Source organism: Oncorhynchus clarkii, chromosome 27 (genome assembly GCF_045791955.1).
Source record: "Oncorhynchus clarkii lewisi isolate Uvic-CL-2024 chromosome 27, UVic_Ocla_1.0, whole genome shotgun sequence".
Lineage (NCBI taxonomy): Eukaryota > Metazoa > Chordata > Actinopteri > Salmoniformes > Salmonidae > Oncorhynchus > Oncorhynchus clarkii.
Genome location: NC_092173.1, coordinates 32,770,617 through 32,795,672, shown reverse-complemented (window position 1 = coordinate 32,795,672; position 25,056 = coordinate 32,770,617). Strand labels below are relative to the sequence as shown.

Below are 25,056 nucleotides of genomic sequence, written 5' to 3'. Positions count from 1 at the left end.
AGCATATTATATAATTGAATAGTATAGCATAGCATAGTATAACATAGAATAGTATAGCATAGTAAAGCATAGTATAGTATAGCATATTATATCATTGAATAGTATAGCATAGTATAACATAGGATAGTATAGCATAGTATAACATAGAATAATATAGCATAGTAAAGCATAGTATAGTATAGCATATTATATCATTGAATAGTATAGCATAGCATATTATAACATAGTATAGTATAGCATATTATATCATTGAATAGTATAGCATAGTACAGCATATTATAGTATAGTATAGCATAGTATAGCATAGTATAGCATGGCATAGCATAGTACAGCATAGTATAGTATAGCATAGCATATTATATCATTGAATAGTATAGCATAGCATAGTATAACATAGAATAGTATAGCATAGTAAAGCATAGTATAGTATAGCATATTATATCATTGAATAGTATAGCATAGTATAACATAGAATAGTATAGCATAGTATAACATAGAATAATATAGCATAGTAAAGCATAGTATAGTATAGCATATTATATCATTGAATAGTATAGCATAGCATATTATAACATAGTATAGTATAGCATATTATATCATTGAATAGTATAGCATAGTACAGCATAGCATAGTATAGTACAGCATATTATAGTATTGCATAGTATAGCATAGCATAATATAGTATCATAGTATAGCATAGCATAATATAGTATCATAGTATGTGACTATACTGTATCTTTAGCACTGTATGGGAATTGAATCATCTTGCCAATCAGTCTGTAGCAGCAGTCTCAGTGCTAACATTAGCAGTGTGTTTAAGTAATCACATCTACCCTCGTTGCTCTTTATCCTGATGATCTGAGAGGTTCTGTAAAAGCTTGCTGTTGCACTCCATCCCCCCTAGCCTTCCAGCAGGGATTGAAATAAAAATACATTTTGGAAAAAGCTTGTGAAATGAAAACAGATAGCCATCTAGCCACCCTGGTCCCTCAGGTCCAGCTCAGCTCAACTCCCTCTCCGGACCCTATCCCCTCAGTAGAAACACACAACAACGCACATCTCCATACAGAACACTTAGCAGATTTCCCAATACCTTTAATCTCCCTCTCCTCCAACATTTGTTTTTTAATATTTCCCACAGCTCAACAATTGCAGTTCAATAGTTTGACCTCCCTCCTCTCTGCTCTCTTACCTCCCCTCTCTCTACTTTCTCCCCTCCCTCCTCTCTCTACCTTCCTCTTCTCTCTCCCCTCCCTTCTCTCTACTCTCTCTCTCTTCTCTGCTCTCTCCCCTCCCTCTGCACATTCCCTCCTTCCTCACATCCTCTTCAGACTTGGCTTGAAAACGTGCTCGGTAAGTGCCTGGGGCTGTCGTGAGTTTTTCTGTTGTGATGTTTACTCAAACAGGTAAAGCCATAGCAATGAGCTGAGCTCTTTGAAGCCATCTCAGTATGATTTCCATATATAATGATGTATCTTATGTTGGACAGAAGAATACGTGGGCCCTGTCGGAGGGAATGATGAGAGGTCTAGTGGGACAGGAAGTAGAGGAAGTGGAGAGGACAGTCAGAAGTTCAGCCCACTGAGGTCAATACAGAGGTCTATACTGACACTATAAACTGAGGCACCGGAGAAGTGTGGGTTCAAAGGCCAGTCATGGTGGAATGGGGCACAGCTGGCCAGAAGAGAGGTGCTGAGGTGGGTCAGTAGGGGAAGGGGTCCAGCGGGGAGAAAATGGGGTCAGTAGAGGGGGTGGGGGGCTCCTGGGGGAGTTCATGGTTAACTGGTAGAGTGAAGGCCAGGTCACACTCCTCTTGAAGGGGTCAATGACACCGTTTAGTCTCCTTGGAGACACACACAAACAGAAACATCTGGACCCTCTTCACCGCTGTACACAAACAAACAGTGAGACAGAGAGAGAGAGAATGTGTGTGTGTGAGAAAGAGAGAGAGAGAAAGAGAGAGAGAGAAAGAGAGAGAGAAAGAGAGATGGTGAGTGAGTGTGTGTGTGTGTGTGTGTGTGTGTGTGTGTGTGTGTGTGTGTGTGTGTGTGTGTGTGTGTGTGTGTGTGTGTGTGTGTGTGTGTGAGAAAGAGAGAGAGAGAAATAGAGAGAGAAAGAGAGATGGTGAGTGTGTGTGTGTGAGAGAGAGAGGGAGAGAGAAATAGAGAGAGAAAGAGAGATGGTGAGTGTGTGTGTGTGAGAGAGAGAGGGAGAGACAGAGCGAGAGACTCCTAGTGTTAGTCTCCACAATTCAGAGGTTAAATGCCTGCTCTTCGAAGATGACCTATGCCTGCTGTCACCCACAGCACATAACCTACAGCAGAGCCTGGACCTGCTAGAGCAGTACTGCCAGACCTGGGTCCTCGCAGTAAACCCCAAAAATACTAAAATAATGATTTTTCCCAGAGAATTAGACCAAAGTTCTCAATTGGTAGAAAATATATAGAGTACTGCACACACTACAATTACGTAGGTTTAAAAACAAGCTCAACTGGACTCAACTCAACCAGAACATCCAATCAATCAGAATAAAACAAATTACAACACAGTCAAAACAAAACTACATTGCTTATTGGGAAACACAAGCACAAAACAAAATGCAGTGCTATCTGGCCCTAAATCAACAGTACACTGTGGCTAACCACGGTGTACTGTCGAGAGAGAGAGAGAGAGAGAGTGTGTGAGTGTGTGTGTGTGTGGAAGGTTACTTACCGAGCACAGTCAGCTCAGCAATCTCACTCTCCCTCTCTCCCACCATGTTGGTCCCGACACACACATACTTCCCAGCATCGCTTTTTCTGGCATTGGTTATCATCAGCTTTCCTCCCCGGATCTGAGGAACGAGAGAAAAGAGAGAGATGAGAGGTTAGACCTTGAGAGGGCAGAGGAGACATACTGTAATCAACCAGAGACAGAGGGCACTGGGGTGTCAGAGGAGACATACTGTAATCAACTAGAGACAGAGGGGACTGGGGTGTCAGAGGAGACATACTGTAATCAACCAGAGACAGAGGGCACTGGGTTGTCAGAGGAGACATACTGTAATCAACCAGAGACAGAGGGCACTGGGTTGTCAGAGGAGACATACTGTAATCAACCAGAGACAGAGGGCACTGGGGTGTCAGAGGAGACATACTGTAATCAACCAGAGACAGAGGGCACTGGGGTGTCAGATGGGACACAAAACACCACTTCTAGCATTGCAAATCATTCTCTCAGTTTAAAAGCATTGTATTTCCTCACCCATGGAGTTGAGTTTTTCCACAACCATGACCAACGGCATTCAGAGTTCAATAAAACTTCATCTGTCATGTTTGATGGGAGTATAAACTCACAAATGAATCTTAGTGAGCCATGTATGTCCTGTGGTCCAAGTGATAGAAAACCAAAGTACTGTACTACTGTACTAACTGCAGCCAGCGGTGTAAAGTACTTCAGTAAAAATACTTTAAAGTACTACTTAAGAAGTGGCTGTACTTTACTATTTAGTTTTACTTTTAGTTCACTACATTCCTAAATAAAATAATATACTTTGTGCTCCATACATTTTCCCTGACACCCAAAAGTACTCTGATCTAGCAGACTCACTACATACAGATGCTTGGTTTGTAAATGATGTCTGAGTGTTGGAGTGGCCCCTGGCTATAAGTAGATACATCAAAAACACAAAAATGGTGCCGTCTGCTTTGTTTAATATGAGAAATTGAAAATTGTTCATACTTTTACTTTTGATACTTAAGTATATTTAAAACCAAATACTTTTAAACTTTTACTCAAGTAGTATTGTACTGGGTGACTTTCACTTGAGCCATTTTCTATTAAGGTTTCCTTACTTTTAATGGAGTATGACAATTCGCTTCTTTTTCCACCACTGTCTGCAGTACCTGTCCAGCCATTCTATGCTATTCTCATTCCACCTGTGGTTTGTATGGCTTTATCAGAATGCCTGTTCCTGCTCAGGGCTAGCCTGGCCGAAAATCACTTCCCCAAACCTACAAGGCCCCAGTTCCCTAAGGGAACACCTGAGGCAGGGTCGATTGGAAGCATTACTGCAGCTACAAATGACCTCCAGCACAACAATCTCCAGTACTGTAATAGTGGAGGGTTCCAGACAAGAAGAACAAAAGAATGCGCGCACTCTCTCTCTCTCTCTCTCTCTCTCTCTCTCTCTCTCTCTCTCTCTCTCGCTCTCGCTCTCTCTCTCTCTCTCTCTCTCTCTCTCTCTCTCTCTCTCTCTCTCAGAGTAGCAGCACACAATAGAAGGGGGAACCACTGATCTGCCTGTTCCAAGGGGGCTTAAGGGTTTAAGGGTTACACACCTCTGCCCACAAGCCGGAAGACTCCGGACCCCCACCCCAGGCCTGTAACAGATCCCTTCATTAGACTGAGGTGTGTGTGTAGGTGTTTAGGTGTGTGTGTAGGTGTTTAGGTGTGCGTTGGGGGTGTGTGTACATAGGGAGGAGTTGAAGGGGGTAGTCCCACACAGCTTGCGAAAGAGCCCCAAACCTGCTGCCTTTCACTGGCTGACTTCAGTCAAACACACTGCTACACATGTATTCAATTTATGACACACCATGTAACATCTCACTAAATCTAATTTACTGTGGTCAACACTCCATGTGTGCCTACGCTCTGCACTGTAGGTGATCTAAAAACAGGTATGACTGGCATGTGGAGAACAGAGCCTCACTTTTATTATGACACAGCAGCCTAATTAAGAGTGACACCTTGTTCATTAGCAAAACAATCCACATGACATCTGCTAGGTAGGGGAATGACAGGTTCTAAGAACAGGGGAATATAGAAAAAGAATGTCAGAAGGTTCTCAGTGGAACAACCCAACCCATCACATCGATGTTATGTGGTCTAACAGTTCATCTGGGAGGAGTAGAGACAGGGAGAGGTCGTCTAAATGCCACAACCCTCCAATTTAACTAAGCCAGCCAGAGGAAAGACAAGGCTCCTCCAGGGACACCTCACCTCCACCCTACTCCCTCACCGGACACATTCCTCTGGGTTCTGAGGCATTCAGGGGCCCCTCACGCCCTCACTGCTAGTTTAATATGAATCATTAAAACAGCCTTTAAATAGAAGACAAGGTGAAATGAGAGGAAGGGTAATGAAAAGGGTCACACTGGCACTATAGAGACCCAGAGAGTGTGAACTGTCATTATGTTACTGTTTGTTTGAGGGACGGCTTAACAGCTAAAGCACTTGACCACTCACAAAGGCCCAAGGTCAGGCCAGGTCAGACCGCACAGGGCAGGGAGAGGGAGGTGGACTGGAGGTCCCATAGGTCTTCGACATGAGGATCCACTTTAGGGCCAAAGCACTCAGGTTTCCCACCTCAGTGTGGAGGTGGCACTTCACCATTCTGCTCAGGCATATTTGAAGGGCCCAGTCTGAATGGAAAGGCCTTCCTTTCTCTCTGCACCTCTCTGTGTCTCTGCACCTCTGTCTCTGTGTCTATCACCTCCACAACACAGGTGGCTGCTGAAGGCAGCAACAATCTGACCATTATCCTCCATCACAGGATGGCTCTATCCCAACAACATCTCTGTCTCCCGTCATTTGGTAATGCTGATAGTGTGAAACCCCATTCAGCACATGTTGTGGTGGCATTCATGCTGCATTTCATTTTCCAGGCTGTTAATCACTCTCAACTACTAAACAAAGGAAGGAGAAGACAACACACAGCATGTCTGCAGTCTGTCCCAGTGCTGACTGATTCCCTCCACACACCAACATCGGTTAAGTTCAGCCTGAAACTGTTGAGCTGGATGCCTTTTTGTTCAGTTCCATTATCATGGCCCTCAACACCCTGAACAGACCTGTTGTGCACAGGAGTTACAAATGCCTCCATCTGCTCTCAGCAGAGTAGTGGTTTGACAAGAAAAAGACACTTGCTGTCGTCTGTCTATTGACTGGCGGCTGTGTCGTCACAGGAGGCAGGACTAACATAGATAGGAGAAGCCAGGGGGCAGGGCTAACATAGATAGTAGGAGCCATGGATGATAGGGTTAACATAGATAGGAGAAGCCAGGGGGCAGGACTAACATAGATAGGAGAAGCCAGGGGGCAGGGCTAACATAGATAGGAGAAGCCAGGGGGCAGGGCTAACATAGATAGTAGGAGCCATGGATGATAGGGTTAACATAGATAGGAGAAGCCAGGGGGCAGGGCTAACATAGATAGGAGATGCCAGGAGGCAGGACTAACATATATAGGAGAAGCCAGGGGGCAGGGCTAACATAGATAGTAGGAGCCATGGATGATAGGGTTAACATAGATAGGAGAAGCCAGGGGGCAGGACTAACATAGATAGGAGAAGCCAGGGAGCAGGGCTAACATAGATAGGAGAAGCCAGGGGGCAGGGCTAACATAGATAGTAGGAGCCATGGACGATAGGGTTAACAAAGATAGGAGAAGCCAGGGGGCAGGGCTAACATAGATAGGAGAAGCCAGGGGGCAGAACTAACATATATAGGAGAAGCCAGGGGGCAGGCCTAACATAGATAGGAGAAGCCAGGGGGCAGGGCTAACATAGATAGGAGAAGCCAGGGGGCAGGACTAACATAGATAGGAGAAGCCAGGGGGCAGGGCTAACATAGATAGGAGAAGCCAGGGGGCAGGGCTAACATAGATAGTAGGAGCCAGGGATGATAGGGTTAACATAGATAGGAAAAGCCAGGGGGCAGGGCTAACATAGATAGTAGGAGCCAGGGATGATAGGGTTAACATAGATAGGAGAAGCCAGGGGGCAGGGCTAACATAGATAGGAGAAGCCAGGGGGCAGGGCTAACATAGATAGGAGAATCCAGGGATGACAGGGCTAACATAGACAGGTGGAGACAGGGAAGACAGTGTTAACATAGATAGGAGGAGCCAGGGATGACAGGGCTAACATAGACAGGAGGAGACAGGGAAGACAGTGTTAACATAGATAGGAGGAGCCAGGGGGCATGGCTAACATAGACAGGAGGAGCCAAGGCCAGCTGCTCTTTTCTCTTCGTCTCTGAGAGTCTCTAACTCTCTGGTGTTTATTAGCCTCCCACTTTTTATGTCTCTAATTTTTAACTCACACTCATCACATCCCAGCCCATCCCAGTCCAGCCCATCGCCGTCCATCCCAGTCCAGCCCATTCCATCCCAGCCCATCCCAGTCCAGCCCATTCCATCCCATTCCAGCCCATTCCATCCCATCCCAGACCATCCCAGTCCAGCCCATTCCATCCCAGTCCAGCCCATTCCATCCCAGCCCAACCCAACCCATCCCATCCCAGTCCAACCCATCCCAGTCTAGCCCATTCCATCCCATCCCATCCCAGTCCAGCCCATTCCATTCCATCTCATCCCAGTCCAGCCCATCCCAGCCCATCCCAGTCTAGCCCATCCCAGCCTATCCCAGTCCAACCCATACCATACCATACCATCCCATCCCAACCCAGCCCATCCCAGTCCAGCCCATTCCATCCCATCCCAGTCCAACCCATTCCATCCCAGCCCATCCCAGCCCAGCCCATCCCAGTCCAGCCCATTCTATCCCATCCCAGCCCATCCCAGCCTTTCGCATCCCAGTCTAGCCCATCCCAGCCCAGTCCAGCCCATCCCATCCCAGCCCACCCCAGTCCAACCCATTCCATCCCAGCCCATCCCACACACTGTGACGCATCCCAGCCCAGCCCATCCCAGTCCAGCCCATTCCATCCCATCCCAGTCCAACCCATTCCATCCCAGCCCATCCCAGCCCAGCCCATCCCAGTCCAGCCCATTCTATCCCATCCCAGCCTTTCGCATCCCAGTCTAGCCCATCCCAGCCCATCCCATCCCAGCCCACCCCAGTCCAACCCATTCCATCCCATCCCATCCCACACACTGTGACGCATCCCAGCCCAGCCCATCCCAGTCCAGCCCATTCCATCCCATCCCAGATCATCCCAGCCGATCGCATCCCAGTCTAGCCCATCCCAGCCCAGCCCATCCCAGTCCAGCCCATTCCATCCCATCCCAGACCATCCCAGCCGATCGCATCCCAGTCTAGCCCATCCCAGCCCATCCCATCCCAGTCCAGCCCATCCCAGCCCATCCCACACACTGTGACGCAGCCCTCTTAAAATACAGCACCGCGCATTGCTCTGCTTTCGATTGGCATTCACATATCGGCCCATCCATTCTCCCATCTGTCAGCACAGTCCATTACACATGGATGGTCCTGGTGTATGTGTAGAGCTGTTTTTAGTCATTCTGTGAGTCCTCGTCCTACCCAGGCACTTTAAAGGAAGGAACACATCCCACACTGCACTGTTAAATCTCTCCCTAACCAGACAGGTGCTGTGCGTTGTAATTCCCTCCCAAGGCCCAGCTCTGCAGAATACCGGCTATGGACAGCAACAGTCACTGAGCCTGTGTTTACAGCAAATACTGGTTTACACTAATATTTCACACATCACTGCAAAAAATCGAAAACACAACACAGAGAGGATGTTGTTGTACAAACAGCTTATAAACAGCAGGGCTAGCAAAATGAGTTCTGTTTAAACAGAGTTAAACCTCATTATGGGAAAGGCCATGTGTAGGTAGGGCAGTTATACACAGCTATGATCACTGGACAGTTATACACAGCTAAGATCACTGGACAGTTATACACAACTATGATCACTGACAGTTATACACAGCTATGATCACTGACAGTTATACACAGCTATGATCACTGACAGTTATACACAGCTATGATCACTGGACAGTTATACACAGCTATGATCACTGACAGTTATACACAGCTATGATCCCTGACAGTTATACACAGCTATGATCCCTGACAGTTATACACAGCTATGATCACTGGACAGTTATACACAGCTATGATCACTGACAGTTATACACAGCTATGATCACTGACAGTTATACACAGCTATGATCACTGACAGTTATACACAGCTATGATCACTGACAGTTATACACAGCTATGATCACTGGACAGTTATACACAGCTATGATCACTGACAGTTATACACAGCTATGATCACTGAGCAGTAATACGCACCTGCTCTGCTCTGTCCTCAAACCACCTCTCCAGAGCCTCTGATTGATGAGGTTATTGTTTCCAGGTTGTTGAACAGTGTGTGTGTGTGTGTGTGTGTGTGTGTGTGTGTGTGTGTGTGTGTGTGTGTGTGTGTGTGTGTGTGTGTGTGTGTGTGTGTGTGTGTGTGTGTGTGTGTGTGTGTGTGTGTGTGTGTGTGTGTTTGTGTGTGTGTGTGTGTCAGCCTGAATGAGCCTGAGAGTGAGTGTGTAGCTGGGACAGGGTCAGGGGAGGAGCATTATGGGCCAGGTGTCTGTGAGTGAAGCAACCCTGATGACAGGAGAGAGCAGGCTTTGTTCTCAAACAGGGATTAATGACAGGTCCCAACAAAGTTACAGTGGTGCACAGACACATGAGCACACACACGCACGCACACAAACACACACAACACACACAAACATGACACACAAGCGCACACACACACAACACAAAACACACACGCACACAAACATGTTTTGCACACGCAACCACAGCCAATAAACTGGCTCCAAGGTTGATGCAGAGTCTGTGTGCTTATCAGTAACTGCTGGCTGAATTCAGAGAAAGATATGATTTGATTCAATTTCCACTAGATTATGCTCTTTCAATTATGCTGTGAAACTGCCGGGCGCTTCTTATTTAATCTTCCCCCAGTGCAACTAGCGGGTGTCTGAGGGGCGGGGGATGGGCTCTCACGCTGTTTATCAGTTAGACCTGTGAATAAATAGACCAACACCCCCAGCCAGTGTTCAGCCATGTCAATAGCGCTGAACACATTCATGGCTGGGTGTTCTGGGCTGAGAATGAAGCTGTATAAGGTGTATGTAACAGAAACAACCCAGAGAAGAACACAGTGTCATGATAACGTACAGAGTAGGAAAATGCTTCTAATTACAGCTAATTGTCTTTAAGTAAACATAGTTGCAACTTGCTGTTAACTGTCCTAATCATACCATACCGAAACATTGGCCTTCCTGATCTCTTCAGGGCCTGGCTAATTATCCTTATTGATATTTTCCTTAGCCTGGCTAATCACCCTTAGTGATCTCTTCAGGGCCTGGCTAATCATCCTTATTGATATCTTCCTTAGCCTGGCTAATCATCCTTACTGATCCCTTCAGGGCCTGGCTAATCATCCTTACTGATCTCTTCAGGGCCTGGCTAATCATCCTTATTGATATCTTCCTTAGCCTGGCTAATCATCCTTACTGATCCCTTCAGGGCCTGGCTAATCCTCCTTACTGATCTCTTCCTTAGCCTGGCTAATCATCCTTACTTATCTCTTCATGGCCTGGCTAATCATCCTTACTGATCCCTTCAGGGCCTGGCTAATCATCCTTACTGATCTCTTCAGGGCCTGGCTAATCATCCTTACTGATCCCTTCAGTGCCTGGCTAATCATCCTTACTTATCTCTTCAGTGCCTGGCTAATCATCCTTACTGGTCCCTTCGGGGCCTAGCCAATCATCCTTGCTGATACCTTCAGAGCTTACTGATCCCTTCAGGGCCTGGTTAATCATCCTTACTGATCCCTTTAGGGCCTGGCTAATCATCCTTACTGATATCTTCAGGGCCTGGCTAATCATCCTTACTGATCCCTTCGGGGCCTAGCCAATCATCCTTGCTGATACCTTCAGAGCTTACTGATCCCTTCAGGGCCTGGTTAATCATCCTTACTGATCCCTTTAGGGCCTGGCTAATCATCCTTACTGATATCTTCAGGGCCTGGCTAATCATCCTTACTGATCCCATCAGGGCCTGGCCAATCATCCTTGCTGATCCCTTCAGAGCTTACTGATCCCTTCAGGGCCTGGTTAATCATCCTTACTGATCCCTTTAGGGCCTGGCTAATCATCCTTACTGATATCTTCAGGGCCTGGTTAATCATCCTTACTGATCCCTTCAGGGCCTGGTAAATCATCAGCCTACTGGCCAAATGTTCAATGTGATATTGTTGGCAGATGGTAGAAACTGAAGAGCTAGTTAAACACAGAGTCAACATCTGATCATAACCAACACAGACCTATGCTTTAACTATCCTCTTCTCTGTCCATCCCTATCAAACCAAGATGGCGTAGCAGTCGGACATGTGTTTGTCTTGTCCCGTGTAAAAAAAAAGGTTTTATTTCATCTTCATTTAACCAGCTAGGCTAGTTGAGAACAACTTCTCATTTACAACTGCGACCTGGCCAAGATAAAGCAAAGCAGTGCGACACAGACAACAACACAGAGTTACACATGGGATAAACAAACATGCAGTCAATAATACAAAATAAAAATGGGTGGGTGATGCTATGGTGACCAGTGAGCTGAGATAAGGTGGGGTTTTGCCTAGCAAAAACTTATAGACGACCTGGAGCCAGTGGGTTTGGCGACGAATATGAAGCAAGGGCCAGCCAATAAGAGCATACAGGTCGCAGTGGTGGGTAGTATATGGGGCTTTAATGAGCAAAAAGAATGGAATCCAGTTTGCTGAGTAGACTGTTGGAGGCTATTTTGTAAATGACATCCCCGAAGTCAAGGATCGGTAGGATAATCAGTTTTACGAGGGTATGTTTGGCAGCATGAGTGAAGGATGCTTTGTTGCGAAATAGGAAGCCGATTCTAGATTCAATTTGGATTGGAGATGCTTAATGTGAGTCTGGAAGGAGAGTTTACAGTCTAGCCAGACACCTATGTATTTGTAGTTGTCCACATATTCTAAGTCAGTGATGTCATTTACAAAATAACCTCCAACACTCTACTCAGCTCACTGGTCACCATAGCAACACCCACCCGTAGCACGTGCTCCAGGAGGTATATTTCACTGGTCATCCCCAAAGCCAACACCTCTTTGGCCGCCTTTCCTTACAGTTCTCTGCTGCCAATGACTGGAATGAATTACAAAACTAACTGAAGCTGGAGACTTATATCTCCCTCACTAACTGTAAGCATCAGCTGTCAGAGCAGCTTACCAATGCCTGTACACAGCCCATCTGTAAATAGCCCACCCAACTACCTCATCCCCATATTGTGATTTTAAGTTTTTGCTCTATTATTCCCCCAGTATCTCTACTTGCACATCATCATCTGCACATCTATCACTCCCGTGTTTAATTGCTATATTGTTAATATTTTGCCACTATGGCCTATTTTTTGAATACCGATTACATTTGCACACACTGTATATAGATTTTTCTATTGTGTTATTAATTGTACGTTTGTTTATCCCATGTGTAACTGTGTTGTTGTTGTTTTTGTCGCACTGCTTTGCTTTATCTTGGCCAGGTCGCAGTTGTGAATGAGAACTTGTTCTCACCTGGCCTACCTGCTTAAATAAAGGTGAAATAAAAAATACAAATAAAGTGACTGAAGCTCCATCCACCCTACACACTCAGCCAGTCAGAGATATCAAACACACAATCACTTTCTCCAGCACATACTGTAACTACCTATAGGGAAAGTGCAGATAGGTACAGTATATGGTGGAGGCAGTAGGCCCATCAAGGTCAGCTCTCTACTGCTCTACTCAGCAGCAGCATGGGGGTGATTGATACTGCTGATCCCTTCACTACACTCTGAAATAAAACACACTAATTGGTGGCTGGCCTCGAATGCTGTATAAATCAGATATAGAGGGAACGTTCCCACTCCCTCTGTGCTGCAGAGACCAACTTTCCTCTTTTTCACAAACTTTTTCATTTCATCATAGTAGTGAGTGTTTGTTCTACTGGCTGATGTTACTCAGCAGGATCCTAATCAATGGTCTGCTGCTTGACTAATGAACCAAGACTAATTCTGGGTCTTTCACATTTAATGTTACAACAACTGCAGTTTGCTCATTTGGAGTTATACATCGCTATTGGTGAAACAACAGGGGCCAAATCAATCAATGTGAGGTTTAAACAAACATTGATATAGTATCAAATACTTTGATGAACATAACTGCACAATCTCACTCACACATGCAAAACACACACATATACACACATACAAGCAGTTCCACTCACAGTGATTCGTTCATCTCTGTCATCAATGTTGGCTCCGTCCTTCTTCCAGGATATGCTAGGTTCAGGATGCCCGCGAGGGGGCATACACTCTAGGACTGCAGGCTCGCCCGCTGCCACCATTATATCAGCAGGGTTCTGTCTGAAGTCATCACGTAGTACTGCAGAAAGAGAGGAAGAGAAAGGGTTAACGTGAGGTCGGCACTGGCAGAGATGAGCTTTGACACAAAGGGCATAATAACACCAAAACCAGCCACTCCAGTTAGACAGGAACGTAGATATGACATGCATTGTGTCATCTACAGACCACAACACTGATCTACAGCAACAACATAATGACAAGAGGAAACCGCCACAGTGTTACCATAGCCTATAATTGGGGACTGTCACCGATCCGCCACAACGTGGACAAGGCCGCAGTGACCACTTCTATCAGAGTAGACTATAAATAACCAGGGATTGTCATACCACGATTGGCTGGACCACCGGCCACAGCATGTGCGTCATACACCTACCCACAAGGCCTTGTTGACAATGTGCTCTATACCAAGGGTGATATTATGCATCCACACATGAGAATGGCTTTGACCAACCATCTCCCCTCTTTATCACATCACACTGTCTCTCTGTGTCAGCCTAAGGACATGGGGTATAAGACATGCCTCCGAACACACACATCATCCCCTCCTCATCGCCCCTTCATCACATATCGCTTTCACTTCCTGTTTATACCTATAACCCTGACAGTGGATAATGTATTGTGTAGTTGCATTACAACTCGTCAACAGGTATTCCCACCACCTTTGGACAGGATTTCCATCTGTATTGATTTTCTGTAATGTAAAAATATACCACTCCCATCGCTGGAATCAAACCCAATCTCATAAACAGTCAGAGACGCATTTTCCCAGATAAAAGGCCCATTAGTATGGGGGTATAGAAGCCGTCTGTCTAATAGATAAGGACAACAAGGCCGAACTAATGTGACAGAGGGACATGGCGTTTTACGGGAACAAATGATCTCATTCAGCCTGACTACAACATCATAGTACCGCAGCATCATATAAACACTACGGACATTAGAGACAGTGTTCTTTATCTAGAATGAAGAGAACACAAACCACATACTATACTCTACAAAGTGCACTACTTTTGACTAGAGTTCTCATGAAAAGTAGTGCACTAAGGACTCTATGAAATGTATACCCCAGTAACTCAGTCCAGTAACAATTTGGGAAAGTATGTCACAGCAGTATTGTAAAAGCTGAGAGGCAGGATGGTTGTGGGTTGCTATCAGAGGGTCAGAGCCTAGCTAATTCCTCTCTGCCTCCCCAGCGGTAGTGTTGAAGATAAACTGGAGAGATTTACGAGAGGACAGAAGGTAATGAAAAACCAACAACCCTCCATCTATAGACGGCGTGCCAGTAATCACTTTCCCAGCTCGGGTGTATCTGTCTGTACACACAGAAAAAATATGTTCTCATAAACTAAAGGCTGAAATCCTAGTCAGCCTCAAGTACGCAAGGTCGACACAATGTGTGTCTATGTATGACAGTGTTTATTAGTGTTTATGCATGTGAGCAATGCATGTGTGTGTACGTGTCTCTACTCATGTGAAGGTGTGTGTGTGTATGTGTGTTTGTCTGTGTGTGAGCATGTGTATGCACACATGTGAATGTGTGTGTGTGTGTATGTGTGTTTGTCTGTGTGTGAGCATGTGTATGCACACATCTGAAGGTGTGTGTATGTGTATTTGTCTGTGTGTGAGCATGTGTATGCACACATGTGAAGGTGTGTGTGTGTGTATGTGTGTTTGTCTGTGTGTGAGCATGTGTATGCACACATGTGAATGTGTGTGTGGAATATGACCTTCTCCTCTCCACTATCTCATTGTCTCACTCCCCTAAACCTGCTCCTAGTCACCATGGTGCACCTCCTCCACCTCCCAACTCCTATAATTGGGGACTGTCACCGATCCGTCACAACGTGGACATGGCCGCAGTGACCACTTCTATCAGAGTAGACTATAAATAACCAGGGATTGTCATACCAAGATTCTCTGGACCACCGGCCACAGCATGTGTGTCATACACCTACCCACAAGGCCTTGTTGACAATGTGCTCTATACCAAGGGTGATAGCGTGCTTCCACATGAGACGTGTGCAGAGAGTGTGGAGGCAACTCCCTCTAAACATGCTTCTAGTCACCTCCTACACCTCCCTCCGCCCCACACAGATCAAAGACAGGCTCACACCAGGAAACCCCAACCTCCTGAAAGCCAACAAAATCCTTTAAGCACTTAATTGGCCATCACTGCACCAAGCTGAGATACCCCTCTCTCTCTCTGCCTGCCTCTTGTAACTTCCCAGCATGAGGGAGTGGGTTTATGTACGGCAGAGTGGAGGGGAACCCAATCCCCCTGTAGGAAATGGCTTTAAGAGGGAGATCTATAGGAAGTAATGGTTTCTCCAGGCTTCTCTAGCTAATCAGACCCAACACCTTGTCACGTACAGCAGCAGAACACTGTATGACCCCCATCACAATGCAGGTCTCCATATGTGCTTTACCTGACTCTAAAGCAATGGGATTTGTGTTTTTCTTATCTCTTGTTGCTAGGCAGAAGCATTGTTATAACAACATGACATCCTCCATGGAAATGCAGATGTGCAAAAGTGATTTCAAGTATTTATTTATTTCTAATTAGGCAAAATACTCCTCCACAAAGCCTAACAACCCTCCAGCTGAGTTGTGAATGTGCTCATGAGCGCAGGTCAAAACAGACAGGGTCGTGCCACTGAGAAAGAGGAGGATATAAACATAAACATCAGCTTCACTAGAACACTGGCTCCATCTGTACAGGCAAGGCCAGCCGGATCGAAATATCCTGATCAGAGATGTTGTGTGAGTGAAAGCCGTGAAAAGTGCCGCAATGTCCTCCCACTGAAAGATAGCTATTTACATTCCAAACATTAGCAAGGCTATATACAGAGAGACACTCTTCTCAACTAGAGAACACTAGAGGAGAGGAGACTAGAGGACACTGGAGGAAAGGAGAGTGGAGGAGAGGAGACTAGAGGAGAGGAGACTAGAGAACACTAGAGGAGAGGTGACTAGAGGAGAGGAGACTAGAGGAGAGGAGACTAGAGAACACTAGAGAACACTGGAGGAGAGGAGACTAGAGAAGACTGGAGGAGAGGAGACTAGAGAACACTGGAGGAGAGGAGACTAGAGAATACTAGAGGAGAGAAGACTAGAGAACACTGCAGTAGAGGACACTAGAGAACACTAGAGGAGAAGAGACTAGAGAACACTAGAGGAGAGGAGACTAGAGGACACTGGAGGAAAGGAGAGAGGAGGAGAGGAGACTAGAGGAGAGGAGACTAGAGAACACTAGAGGATAGGTGACTAGAGGAGAGGAGACTAGAGGAGAGGAGACTAGAAAACACTAGAGAACACTGGAGGAGAGGAGACTAGAGAAGACTGGAGGAGAGGAGACTAGAGAACACTGGAGGAGAGGAGACTAGAGAACACTAGAGGAGAGGAGACTATAGAATACTAGAGGAGAGGAGACTAGAGAACACTGCAGTAGAGGACACTAGAGAACACTAGAGGAGAAGAGACTAGAGAACACTAGAGGAGAGGAGACAAGAGAACACTAGAGGAGAGGAGACTAGAGAACACTAGAGGAGAGGAGACTAGAGAACACTGAAGGAGAGGAGACTAGAGAACACTGGAGGAGAGGAGACTAGAGAACACTAGAAGAGAGGAGACTAGAGAACACTGCAGTAGAGGACACTAGAGAACACTGGAAGAGAGACACTAGAGAACCCTGGAGGAGAGGAGACTAGAGAACATTGGAGGAGAGGAGACTAGAGAACACTAGAGGAGAGGACACTAGACAAGACTAGAGGAGAGGAAACTAGAGAACACTGCAGTTGAGGACACTAGAGAACACTGGAGGAGAGGACACTAGAGAACACTGGAGGAGAGGAGACTAAAGAACACTGCAGTAGAGGACATCAGAGAACACTGGAGGAGAGGAGACTAAAGAACACTGCAGTTGAGGACACTAGAGAACACTGGAGGAGAGGACACTAGAGAACACTGGAGGAGAGGAGACTAAAGAACACTGCAGTAGAGGACATCAGAGAACACTGGAGGAGAGGAGACTAAAGAACACTGCAGTAGAGGACACTAGAGAACACTGGAGGAGAGGACACTAGAGAACACTGCAGTAGAGGACACTAGAGAACACTGGAGGAGAGGACACTAGAGAACACTGCAGTAGAGGACACTAGAGAACACTGGAGGAGAGGACACTAGAGAACACTAGAGGAGCGGAGACTAGAGAACACTAGAGGAGAGGAGACTAAAGAACACTGCAGGAGAGGAGACTAGAGAACACTGGAGGAGATGATACTATTTTATTTGTTATTTATTTAACCTTTATTTAACTAGGCAAGTCAGACTAGAGGAGAGGAGACTGGAGCACACTGGACGACAGGAGACTAGAGGAGAGGAGACAAGAGGACACTGGAGGAGAGAACATTAGATAACACTAGAGGAGAGGAGACTAGAGAACACTAGAGGAGAGGAGACTAGAGAACACTAGAGGAGAGGAGACTAGATATAACTAGAGGAGAGGACACTAGAGAACACTAGAGGAGAGGAGACAAGAGGACACTGGAGGAGAGAACACTAGAGAACACTAGAGGAGCGGAGACTAGAGAACACTTGAGGAGAGGAGACTAGAGAACACTAGAGGAGAGGAGACTAGAGAACACTAGAGAACACTGGAGGAGAGGAGACTAGAGAACACCGGAGAAGAGGACACTAGAAAACACTGGAGAAAAGGACACTAGAAAATACTGGAGGAGAGGAGACTGGAGAACACTGGAGGAGAGGAGACTAGATAATACTGGAGGAGAGGAGACAAGAGAACACTAGAAGATAGGAGACAATAGAGAACACTAGAGCAGAGGAGACTAGAGAACACTAGAGGAGAGGAGACTAGATATAACTAGAGGAGAGGACACTAGAGAACACTAGAGGAGCGGAGACTAGAGAACACTTGAGGAGAGGAGACTAGAGAACACTAGAGGAGAGGAGACTAGAGAACACTAGAGAACACTGGAGGAGAGGAGACTAGAGAACACCGGAGAAGAGGACACTAGAAAACACTGGAGAAAAGGACACTAGAAAATACTGGAGGAGAGGAGACTGGAGAACACTGGAGGAGAGGAGACTAGATAATACTGGAGGAGAGGAGACAAGAGAACACTAGAAGATAGGAGACAATAGAACACAAGAGGAGAGGAGACGAGAGAACACTGGAGGAGAGGAGACAAGAGAACACTAGAGGAGAGGAGACATGAGAACACTAGAGGAGAGGAGACTAGCGAACACTAGAGGAGAGGAGACAAGAGAACACTAGAGGAGAGGATACAAGAGAACACTAGAGGAGAGGACACTAGAGAACACTAGAGGAGATGAGACAAGAGGAGAAGAGACTAGAGAACACTAGAGGAGAGGAGACTAGAGGACACTGGAGGAGAGGAGCCTAAAGAACACTGCAGTAGAGGACACTAGAGAACACTGGAGGAGATGATACTAGAGAACACTGCAGTAGAGGACACTAGAGAACACTGGAGGAGAGGACACTAGAGAACACTGCAGTAGAGGACACTAGAGAACACTGGAGGAGAGGACACTAGAGAACACTAGAGGAGCGGAGACTAGAGAACACTAGAGGAGAGGAGACTAAAGAACACTGCAGGAGAGGACACTAGAGAACACTGCAGTAGAGGAGACTAGAGAACACTGGAGGAGAAGAGACTATTTTATTTGTTATTTATTTAACCTTTATTTAACTAGGCAAGTCAGACTAGAGGAGAGGAGACTGGAGCACACTGGACGACAGGAGACTAGAGGAGAGGAGACAAGAGGACACTGGAGGAGAGAACATTAGAGAACACTAGAGGAGAGGAGACTAGAGAACACTAGAGGAGCAGAGACTAGAGAACACTTGAGGAGAGGAGACTAGAGAACACTAGAGGGGAGGAGACTAGAGAACACTAGAGAACACTAGAGGAGAGGAGACTAGAGAACACTAGAGGAGAGGAGACTAGAGAACACTAGAGGAGAGGAGACTAGAGAACACTAGAGGAGAGGAGACTAGAGAACACTAGAGGAGAGGAGACTAGAGAACACTAGAGGAGAGGAGACAATAGAACACAAGAGGAGAGGAGACAATAGAACACAAGAGGAGAGGAGACTAGAGAACACTGGAGGAGAGGAGACTGGAGAACACTGGAGGAGAGGAGACTAGATAATACTGGAGGAGAGGAGACAAGAGAACACTGGAGGAGAGGAGACTAGATAATACTGGAGGAGAGGAGACACGAGAACACTTGAAGAGGGGAGACAATAGAACACAAGAGGAGAGGAGACTAGAGAACACTGGAGGAGAGGAGACAAGAGAACACTAGAGGAGAGGAGACATGAGAACACTAGAGGAGAGGAGACTAGAGAACACTAGAGGAGAGGAGACAAGAGAACACTAGAGGAGAGGAGACAAGAGAACACTAGAGGAGAGGACACTAGAGAACACTAGATGAGAGGAGACAAGAGGAGAGGAGACAAGAGAACACTCGAGGAGAGGAGACAAGAGAACACTAGAGGAGAGGACACTAGAGAACATTAGAGGAGAGGAGACAAGAGAACACTCGAGGAGAGGACACTAGAGAACACTGGAGAAGAGGACACTAGAAAACACTGGAGAAAAGGACACTAGAAAACAAGAGGAGAGGAGACTGGAGAACACTGGAGGAGAGGAGACTAGATAATACTGGAGGAGAGGAGACAAGAGAACACTAGAAGAGAGGAGACAATAGAACACAAGAGGAGAGGAGACTAGAGAACACTAGAGGAGAGGAGACAAGAGAACACTAGAGGAGATGAGACTAGAGAACACTAGAGGAGAGGAGACATGAGAACACTAGAGGAGAGGAGACTAGAGAACACTAGAGGAGAGGAGACAAGAGAACACTAGAGGAGATGAGACTAGAGAACACTAGAGGAGAGGACACTAGAGAACACTGGAGGAGAGGAGACTAAAGAACACTGCAGTAGAGGACACTAGAGAACACTTGAGGAGAGGAGAATAAAGAACACTGCAGTTGAGGACACTAGAGAACACTGGAGGAGAGGACACTATAGAACACTGGAGGAGAGGAGACTAAATAACACTGCAGTAGAGGACACTAGAGAACACTGGAGGAGAGGACACTAGAGGGGAGGAGACTAGAGAACACTGCAGTAGAGGACACTAGAGAACACTAGAGGAGAAGAGACTAGAGAACACTAGAGGAGAGGAGACTAGAGGACACTGGAGGAGAGGAGCCTAAAGAACACTGCAGTAGAGGACACTAGAGAACACTGGAGGAGATGATACTAGAGAACACTGCAGTAGAGGACACTAGAGAACACTGGAGGAGAGGACACTAGAGAACACTGCAGTAGAGGACACTAGAGAACACTGGAGGAGAGGACACTAGAGAACACTAGAGGAGCGGAGACTAGAGAACACTAGAGGAGAGGAGACTAAAGAACACTGCAGGAGAGGACACTAGAGAACACTGCAGTAGAGGAGACTAGAGAACACTGGAGGAGAAGAGACTATTTTATTTGTTATTTATTTAACCTTTATTTAACTAGGCAAGTCAGACTAGAGGAGAGGAGACTGGAGCACACTGGACGACAGGAGACTAGAGGAGAGGAGACAAGAGGACACTGGAGGAGAGAACATTAGAGAACACTAGAGGAGAGGAGACTAGAGAACACTAGAGGAGCGGAGACTAGAGAACACTTGAGGAGAGGAGACTAGAGAACACTAGAGGGGAGGAGACTAGAGAACACTAGAGAACACTAGAGGAGAGGAGACTAGAGAACACTAGAGGAGAGGAGACTAGAGAACACTAGAGGAGAGGAGACTAGAGAACACTAGAGGAGAGGAGACTAGAGAACACTAGAGGAGAGGAGACTAGAGAACACTAGAGGAGAGGAGACAATAGAACACAAGAGGAGAGGAGACAATAGAACACAAGAGGAGAGGAGACTAGAGAACACTGGAGGAGAGGAGACTGGAGAACACTGGAGGAGAGGAGACTAGATAATACTGGAGGAGAGGAGACAAGAGAACACTGGAGGAGAGGAGACTAGATAATACTGGAGGAGAGGAGACACGAGAACACTTGAAGAGGGGAGACAATAGAACACAAGAGGAGAGGAGACTAGAGAACACTGGAGGAGAGGAGACAAGAGAACACTAGAGGAGAGGAGACATGAGAACACTAGAGGAGAGGAGACTAGAGAACACTAGAGGAGAGGAGACAAGAGAACACTAGAGGAGAGGAGACAAGAGAACACTAGAGGAGAGGACACTAGAGAACACTAGATGAGAGGAGACAAGAGGAGAGGAGACAAGAGAACACTCGAGGAGAGGAGACAAGAGAACACTAGAGGAGAGGGCACTAGAGAACATTAGAGGAGAGGAGACAAGAGAACACTCGAGGAGAGGAGACAAGAGAACACTAGAGGAGAGGAGACAAGAGAACACTAGAGGAGAGGACACTAGAGAACACTAGAGGAGAGGAGAATATAGAAACTTAGAACTGGATTATCCCTGGGGATGGATAGAGATGGAGAGAGAGAGAGAGAGAGAGAGGGAGAGAAAGATAGAGGAAGGCTGGTGAGAGCTGGCATCCTCTAGTGTTTACAGCAGCACAACCCAATGACCTCCACTCCTCCTCTACATCCCTCAGTCCCCCGCTTGGCTCTCTGTCCTCTCTCCTCCCCCTGACACCTTTCCTCCACAAGCACAGCTGACTACCACACATCACAGTGCAGCAGGCAACCCTGGCCACCTGCATGGGGAGAAACATAATCTTACGAGAGAGAATTAGAGAAGTGGAAATAAAGAAAGAAAGAGAGAGAATGATGGATGAGGGACTGGAGCGAACCTCTAACTCTTCACCAGAATCACAGTCAGATCCGTAGCCTTGCCAAGAGAGGCTGCCTCTGGTCTCCTGGTCTCTATGTGAGGGAGGACAGGATGGAGGGCCCTGCTGTGTGCTGTCCTGCATGTTTTTTGGATAATGAGCCTCCACTACCATCCTCCCTCCCTCCCTCCCTCCCTCCCTCCCTCGCTCCCTCCCTCCCTCCCTGCCGTGAACCTTCAGCTGTCCCCTACCAGATAATGTTTCCTGGGCCCTTAACAGGAACACCAAGCACAGTGTGAATGGGTGTGTATTTGTGTGTGCCTTGCCTGTCTTAATATGTGGGTCACACAGGTTCCAGCATGAAGACACATCTTTGTCCTTCCTGGCTTTACTAACTGTGCTGCTGATGTGATGATGGGAGGCAACAGAATGACTGTCAGTCAGACAGTGTCTTTCTAAGGGCCTTGGAAGATATTCTCTATAGTTATAAACTATCTATACCGAACAAAAATATATATTTCATAGATTGTACAGTTCATAGAAGGAAATCAGTCAACTGAAATAAATTCATTGGGCCATAATCTATGGATTTCTCATGATTGGGCAGGGGCCCAGCCAATAATAATTTGTTTTTTCACACAAAATGACTTTGTTACAGACAGACACACTCCTCAGCACATCCTCTAAAATGAAGATGGTGGTGGCTTATGGTGGAGAAATTAACATTCAACTATCTGGCAACAACTCGGTTAAACATTCCTGCAGTCAGTATGCCAATTGCACAGTCCCTCAAAACTTGAGACATCTGTGGTATTGTAGAATTACCTTTTATTGTGTAATGATCATGCTGGTTAATCAGCTTCCTGATATGCCACATACATAGTGTGTGATAATCAATCTACTATCTTTACCTTTTAAGAATGGTGTATCAAAAGTTAAATAAATGCCTAGTGAAATAAAGGTTAAATTAGATGCATTGCAGCGTTGCTGATTAAAGAGAAAACTCTCATCTTATCAGGGCTCCTCCCTATCGTTTTGACAGACAGCTGGCTGAGGAGAGAGCAGGCATTGGTAGGATGCTGCAGTGCAGCCATTGGTATGACACTGCAAGGCTGGTGGTGCAGTGGGAAACATCTTCAAGGCTCTGCCTGGCTCTCCAGTGGGAAACCTCTTCAAGGCTCTGCCTGGCTCTCCAGTTGGAAACATCTTCAAGGCTCTGCCTGGCTCTCCAGTGGGAAACATCTTTAAGGCTCTGCCTGGCTCTCCAGTGGGAAACATCTTTAAGACTCTGCCTGGCTCTCCAGTGGGAAACATCTTTAAGGCTCTGCCTGGCTCTCCAGTGGGAAACATCTTTAAGACTCTGCCTGGCTCTCCAGTGGGAAACATCTTCAAGGCTCTGCCTGGCTCTCCAGTTGGAAACATCTTCAAGGCTCTGCCTGGCTCTCCAGTGGGAAACATCTTCAAGGCTCTGCCTGGCTCTCCAGTGGGAAACATCTTCAAGGCTCTGCCTGGCTCTCCAGTGGGAAACAGCTTTAAGACTCTGCCTGGCTCTCCAGTGGGAAACATCTTTAAGGCTCTGCCTGGCTCTCCAGTGGGACACATCTTCAAGTCTCTGCCTGGCTCTCCAGTGGGAAACATCTTTAAGGCTCTGCCTGCCTCTCCAGTTGGAAACATCTTCAAGGCTCTGCCTGGCTCTCCAGTGGGAAACATCTTCAAGGCCCTGCCTGGCTCTCCAGTGGGAAACATCTTCAAGGCTCTGCCTGGCTCTCCAGTGGGAAACATCTTTAAGACTCTGCCTGGCTCTCCAGTGGGAAACATCTTTAAGGCTCTGCCTGGCTCTCCAGTGGGAAACATCTTCAAGGCTCTGCCAGGCTCTCCAGTGGGAAACATCTTCAAGTCTCTGCCTGGCTCTCCAGTGGGAAACATCTTTAAGGCTCTGCCTGCCTCTCCAGTGGGAAACATCTTCAAGGCTCTGCCTGGCTCTCCAGTGGGACACATCTTTAAGGCTCTGCCTGGCTCTCCAGTGGGAAACGTATTCAAGGCTCTGCCTGGCTCTCCAGTGGGAAACATCTTTAAGGCTCTGCCTGGCTCTCCAATGGGAAACATCTTTAAGGTTCTGCCTGGCTCTCCAGTGGGAAACATCTTCAAGGCTCTGCCTGGCTCTCCAGTGGGAAACATCTTTAAGGCTCTGCCTGGGTCTGGATCTGTCTCTAACGTAACTGTACAGACCTGACCAATCACTGCCCAGGTCCACAGTAGCACACTAGGGCTGAGTACAGGCTACCTCAAATAACTATGATCATCTCTTATAGTGGAGACTCCCTAAGAGAAGGTTTTCAACTAGCCCTCTCTGCTCCTCAAACCCATGGGTTCTCCTATTCAACCACTAGCCCTCTCTGCTCCCCAAACCCATGGGTTCTCCTATTCAACCACTAGCCCTCTCTGCTTCCCAAACTATGGGTTGTCCTATTCAACCACTAACCCTCTCTGCTCTTCAAACCCATGGGTTCTCCTATTCAACCACCAGCCCTCTCTGCCCCTCAAACCCATGGGTTATCCTGTTCAACCACTAGCCCTCTCTGCCCCTCAAACCCATGGGTTCTCCTATTCAACCACCAGCCCTCTCTGCCCCTCAAACCCATGGGTTCTCCTGTTCAACCACCAGCCCTCTCTACCCCCCCCCCCCCCCCCTGGGAAATTGAAACCAGATGCTGAAATGTCAAATTAAAATGAGATTCCAGTGCGCTTTCGACATTAATGAAAATGAAGACTTAATGCGGCACACAAGCCTGAACGGGATGATCAAATGAGCTTTGTTCAGAGGAAATTAAAGGGATTACAGTAAGCTCCCCCCCACAAATCTGCACCAGTTTTAAAAAAAGACCCATTGGGGAACTGAAGATTTGTCCAAAAGCATACAAAAACAAACCTGGAAGAAGCACAGGAAGCTGGATTGATCTGCCTTTGGTTTGCAGCATTTCCTCAAAACAATAGTCAGAGTGAACATGACTA

At 46.7% G+C, this 25,056-nt stretch overlaps 1 protein-coding gene across 1 annotated transcript in view; it reads right to left on the bottom strand.

Moving 5' to 3' along the window:
* Window positions 1-25,056, bottom strand: part of LOC139385488 (roundabout homolog 1-like) — a 400,054-nt gene that overhangs the window by 131,760 nt on the left and 243,238 nt on the right. Inside the window, exons 4-5 of the mRNA XM_071130588.1 lie at window positions 13,048-13,205; window positions 2,713-2,833 (exon numbers count right to left, since the gene is read on the bottom strand). Coding sequence (XP_070986689.1) covers window positions 2,713-2,833; window positions 13,048-13,205 — 279 coding nt within the window. The remainder of the gene's footprint in view (window positions 1-2,712; window positions 2,834-13,047; window positions 13,206-25,056) is intronic.